Here is a 6,145-nt window from a genome sequence, read left to right on the forward strand (position 1 = left end):
GCAAAAGCCATGGGAACTATGGACATTTAAATCCCTCTTCTTTATTTTAAGTACACACGTATCCTTTCCTGTAATTTTTTCTTATATTTTTCTTTCTCTTTAACATGTTTTTTCTTTAAATTATTTAAACGTGAAACATTTGAAACAAACGTGACACAATCTTCAGAAGTGTTACATGTATATTTATGGAGGGGAAAAATCTGCAAAACTCTTGATTTATGTGCATATTTTATTTGAGTGTGTGTGTGTGTGTGTGTGTGTGTATATATATATATATATATATATATATATATATATATATATATATATATATATATATATATATATATATATATATATATATATATATATATATAAAAAATATTTTTTTTATTTCGCTCCATGATGCCTTTGTTATAAGGATCTGAAAGAAGAGGAACATTTCCCTCATATTTTGTGATTATGTAACGTTTATGATAACTGGGTAACGCACTGAATACACACTAATCATAGGTCTTTTTTTATTTACAGATGAACAAAACAATTAAGATTGTGTACAACTTTACTTCTTAAAGAACTTTACTGCCCCCTACTGTTAGAGGATTGTCTTTCATCCGCTTTCATCCCATACAGATTGATACAGATTAACAAGGCAATGCCAGGGCCTACATAATATTAATGATAATGTGATGTTATCATAATTGAAAATAGAACAAAATAACTTTTGCAGAGAGGAAAACTTGTATTTTATTGAGAAACAGACATGCTTAAAATATTAACAAAAAAAATGAAATCACATTCATAAAATTGAAACTTTTAAGTTCCACAATACACTGAAGTTACTCTATGAAGAAATGCTACAACGTGTTTAATTGCTCTCAATGTGCAATTTGCTTTAAGTACTTGTGTAAACAATACACAGTAAACTGTATGACAGAAGAATAACTGCCAATCAATTAAGGGTTTTGCGTACTGAAAATTATTACAAAAATATGCTTTTTAGAAAATGCATTTAATTAAAATGGCCCTTCTTATAGTCATTAATAAACTTCAGATACATAGAATTGTTAGAGTAATAGAGACACACTAAATCATAGCACCACTGAAGAGGTTATGGGTTATAGCATGTCATACCCTTGATGCATCTATCCATGCAGTTTTGTACTTGCTTTTATTTTACTGTTACAATTGAACAAGTTATTGGTAACCCTGAAAAATACAGATTTTCTGATTTGCTAAAACAAATTTTTCAAAACCTTAAACATAAAACCAAATCTTCAAATCTTTTATCTGTGCTATAATAATAATAATAATAATAATAAAAATCAAAGAATGCTTTTAAATCATATACAGCCAGTCGAAATATAAACACTACAGATTAATTAGACACTACATAAAAAATGGACAACACAGCATCTAAAGCAGGGGTTTTCAAACTGGGGTCCGGGGATCCCCAGAGGAGTCCTCCAGAAGGTTCGTAAGTCCCCAGAAAATTATTGAGAATAAAAAGCCAAAGTCTACCGAATGCTGTTTCTCTCTTTTCTTGCCATATGCATACTTTCCAGAATTGTATATGTTTTACTTTGTATCTTTCCAGTGAGTTTCTCACATTAGTCCCCTGGGGTCACTGGAGTTGTAAGGCAGTCTTAACGCAGTACATAAGCTGCTTACATACAATTTTATGAAAGTTGCTTAAATAAATAATTTTTATTGAAAAGGTTCTTCTTCAGGTAAATACATCCACCATTCAGTATAGTCAATTTAAGTTGGGAAACAATATGTTGTATTTATGATGTCACACTTACTATTTATCTAACAGTTTAAAACATTTTTTTTCCATAAAAATATATATAGATGGATTTTAGGAAGGGGGTCCCCCTAAAAGTTTCATCTAATTTGGAGATCTTTTGCATCATAAAGTTTGAAAACCCCTGATCTAACGCATGCAAAGTATATTGTAACAAAGTAAATACATTTTGCAATGACGTAAAAAAGTACTAATCTCAATTTACACTAGTAAGGTGAAAAATAGTATACTGTATGCGCTGCAAGTGTAGCATTGTACTGAATGCCTGTATATTCAGCACTTGCATCCTGTAAAAAATATAGTAGTCCAACTGCAAAAGTCACAAAGTAAAAACATTTTTTTTTTTAAAGCATGTCACTGTAGAGTTGTAAAACTGCAAAGTCAAAGTCCAAAAAGATTTATTCTGCCTCGGCATCACATCTTTGTATCTGTCCACATCACAGGCAATGTTGTGTCTTGCCAGTCAGTGTGCCGACTCCAGCCTTTACAACCCTGCTCCTTCTCATCCTCTTCCTCCTCGTCCACCACCTCTTACACATACTCTTCCTTCTCTCCTTTTTAGATTGTTTCCATCTATTCCACCGGTGCACTGAACTGGCTTATTTTGTACAGTTGGTTTGATCATTAGAAATAAGTGTGAACACCTTTGAGTCGTTGTGTGTAAAAGATGACAACTGTGTTTTAGTTATGTTTAACTTTAACACAAGTGCATCACAGTGAAATATGTGTTTTAATGAGTGAGGACGTGTTTAGAGTTTTGCACACACAAAAAAAATGCAGTTTTTGGTTGCCTCGAAATAGCAACGCACCAAAAATGTGCCTGAACACACCCTAATTTTCAGACCAACCAATGGGCAAGAAGATGGGTGTAAATGCCTTTGACATTTAAACAACGTGGTGCAGGAATGAAAATTATAACTGCTTTGGGCTGAAACTAGCAAAACAAACTCAGTGACACCTGGCACCGCATTGCACCGTGTGATAGGGCCCTATATCTTTTAATATGTACATCCGGTGGTAATATGTAAATTAACTGGGTATTCAAGTCAAAAATATTATTTAATATAAGTACATTAAGTTATATTAAATTAATAACGTGATATTAAGGGATAGATAAAGTAGAAATAATTATTTGAGGTAACAATGGCACCCATCAATTAATTTTACAGTGTAAGTAATTAGTACCATCCAAAATGTCCTTCTGCACGACCCATAAATTATGATTGTGTATCTTCGCTTGTGCTAACGCTAACAAAACGAGGGTCAAGTGTGTGCTTTTCAAATCTATTCAAAAAGAGTTAAAGCTCAAGAAAATGGATTTAGCTTTTTATCTTAATTTGTAATAAATACACCTAAAAAAATATTGCACAGACTTTTAAAAGGTAAAAATGCTGGTGTTTGAACAATAAAAATGCATCAGCTTTAGAATATTAAAAGAAATTACATTAACTCTCCCCTTCAGCTTCTTCCTCTTCTTGTTTGATGACAGGGTTCCCTAAAAATGAAATTGTGATTTTATCATATTAACTTTTTTTTTCTTCATGTTTAAACAGATATGACACTTACCATCTAGCTTTTTAAGTTTGGGAAGCCTCTTAGTGGCCTCTTCTATCCAATTGCCATCAGTGGCATACTTTTCTTCTAATGGATTCCCCACAAAGACAAGGTCCACCAATGATGGAAGATCCGCCAGCTTTAGAAACTCACCTAAGGAACAAACAGTCTCATAAAATCCTCGTCCTTTAAAGGGATAGTTCACCCAAAAATGAAAATTCTGTCATCATTTACTCACTCTCCAGTCGTTCTAAACCTTTAATTAATTTATTTCTTCTTCTGCTGAACAAAAAATAAGATATTATATATAGAATATATAGAAGAATAAGTGTTTACAGTTGATGGACCCCATTGCCTTCCATAGTATGGGAAAAAAAATACTATGGAAAGTCAATGGAGTTCATCAACAGTAAGGTTACTGACATTCTTCAAAATATCATCTTTTGTGTTCAGTAGAAGAAAGAAATTCATGCAGGTTTGGAACAACATGAAGGGGAGTAAATGATTACAGAATTTTAATTTATGGGTGAACAACCCTTTAAGTACCATGACTAAGCTGCTATCAGACTCTCAGGAGAGTCCATTTTCCATGCTCACCCCAATCCTTGACCAAGTTGTTGGACATGTATAACACTTTGAGTTTCTTCATGACATGAATTCCCTTCAGTTTTTCTATGAGATTATAAGAGATCCACAGCTCCTCCAGAGTATCACCTACTGCCTCCTGTAGGGGACAGATAAGGCGTGGGAATTATCTCTGAATTCTTCAAGTTATCATTAACATTCTGTTACTTTACTTACAAGTCCATTAAGGTTTTTGATGTTATTCCGCCCCAAGGACAATATCTTGAGGTTCTCTGGGAGAGAAATGTTAATAAGCCGTTCAGCGATCATGACGAATGCACTTGACAGTTTTGCATTTGAAGGGAGTACTTACTTAGTCCATTCAAGTTGGCAATTTTTTCAATACAGTTTGTAGACAGGGATAATCTCCTAAGCAAGACAGAATATACAATGAAGTTATAATGGGAGTTATTATATCTGACACACATGGAAACGGTTTATAAGAAAACATACTAAAATTGGAGCTGTATATTTAGACTCACTCGCAGTTGACGAGATTAGAAAGGGATGCGTCCATTTTTTCAATGGGAGGGATCTGGCCATAAAGCTTTACTGCCGTGGCCTCACTCGCCTTTTCGCCTGTTTTCTCCTCCTTGTAACAACCAAGTGAAATCAATAAACATGATTAGCACACAGAAAATAACCTACAGTTTATACTAGGAATGTATAATAGGTTAAAACTCGGAAAAAGTTAATTTATAAAAAAAATTAGTAATATGTTTTTACCCATTTCCCCAGGGCCTCTTTAATAGTTGTTGCTTTTGCCTGAAAACACATAACATAACACCTTGATTGATTGATTGATTGGTCACTCATGGAAATGTAAGATAACGTACTGTTTATTGTCTTTGTCATGGCAATATATATATATATATATATATATATATATATATATATATATATATATATATATATATATATATAAACAAAAACAACAATAAAATGTATTACTACAAATATACTACTACGTTATATGTTATTAAAATCACCAGTTCATTAATAAATACAAATGCTAACTTACAACAAGCTCGCTGTCCACTAGACATTACGTTGAAATCTATAGTCTGTCACAATTTGTACATCTTAACCTAATATTCATACTAAGTTTAACACCTAATAAACAAACAACTGTGCACATTTAAAACCTAACTAGCTAATAACTAACAGCTAGCAAAGCGGCTAAATGTTAGTCTGCAGTAACAGCCTGACTCAAGTGATGACCATTGATGCAGCTTGTATTTGCATCATGAGTAATGTACTCTTTTCTTTATAAACAGCAAACGCTTTTTTCCTTATTTAGAACAATGCATTATGCACCCATTAACGTCGCATAATAAAGTGTATTAAAGCCACAAACAGGATGGGAACTCACCATGTTGTTCTTTACGGTTGCTATGGAACTACCCTGAAGCAACGCGCGTGCGCAACGTGATGTTTCCTAAGAGCACACGAGCAGGGAATCTGCCTGACAACATAAACATCGCGCTGATCACGTTGCCATATGATAGCTAAATAATTATATTGACTTAATAACTTAATAATAATTTGTGATATCGTTGGAATGAAAATAGAATAATGCTGGAAAAAGTACAAATGATACATCTTTACAAAAATAAGACCATCACAACAACAATAGGCCTAGGCCTACTTTTATTTAGTTTATGTTCTTTAAATTTTCATTCCTGGTATATTCACATTGTAGCAGCATAGCCTACTATTCATTGGTATCTTCACTACTTCTCGGAGGAGGCTTAAACTGAATAATATTACTTTTTTCCCCCTTTTTTTATTTTTTTTTTATTTTTTTTTTTTACAATATAAAGACCATTCAATTAAATACTAATGAGAATTCCGTACAATCTGGCTCAATTTTAATACTGTCCAAATACTGTACTGGTCCAAGTTCATGGGATCACGGGTTTGCGGTGTGATTCCACAGCCAGACCACTGGGTGGGAGTGATGTAGCAATGATTACAGTCATAATCTGTGCGTGTGTGTGTGGTCCTGGTAAACCCTATGTTGTGATGACATACCGTGACACACACAGTAATCTTTGACCTTGTGGAGACATTTTTGGTCCCCATGAGGTAAACAGCTAATACAATTTTAATATTGGTATTTTTTGAAAATGTGAAAATGCAGAAGGTTTTCTGTGAGGGTTGTGTTTAGGGGTAGGGTTA

The 6,145-nt window shown here is 33.4% G+C and overlaps 1 protein-coding gene across 1 annotated transcript; it reads right to left on the reverse strand.

Moving 5' to 3' along the window:
- Nucleotides 1-707: 707 nt before the first annotated feature.
- Nucleotides 708-5,386, reverse strand: dnal1 (dynein, axonemal, light chain 1). Its single transcript, XM_067454569.1, has 8 exons — nt 5,337-5,386; nt 4,691-4,729; nt 4,447-4,556; nt 4,278-4,333; nt 4,142-4,197; nt 3,938-4,064; nt 3,353-3,493; nt 708-3,281 (listed from the first exon to the last, which is right to left on the reverse strand). Exons 1-8 carry the CDS (start codon nt 5,337-5,339, stop codon nt 3,232-3,234), a joined length of 582 nt encoding a protein of 193 aa, XP_067310670.1. The 5' UTR covers nt 5,340-5,386; the 3' UTR covers nt 708-3,231.
- Nucleotides 5,387-6,145: the final 759 nt, after the last annotated feature.

This window comes from Pseudorasbora parva, chromosome 10, assembly GCF_024679245.1.
Source record: "Pseudorasbora parva isolate DD20220531a chromosome 10, ASM2467924v1, whole genome shotgun sequence".
Lineage (NCBI taxonomy): Eukaryota > Metazoa > Chordata > Actinopteri > Cypriniformes > Gobionidae > Pseudorasbora > Pseudorasbora parva.

What these genes read in the sequence shown, in the direction of transcription:
- dnal1 (XM_067454569.1), bottom strand. An exon ending in TCTAATCTCGTCAACTGCGA is followed by an intron (nt 4,334 to 4,446) that starts GTGAGTCTAAAT and finishes TGTCTTGCTTAG; the next exon opens with GAGATTATCCCTGTCTACAA. An exon ending in CAAACTTAAAAAGCTAGATG is followed by an intron (nt 3,282 to 3,352) that starts GTAAGTGTCATA and finishes TTTCATTTTTAG; the next exon opens with GGAACCCTGTCATCAAACAA.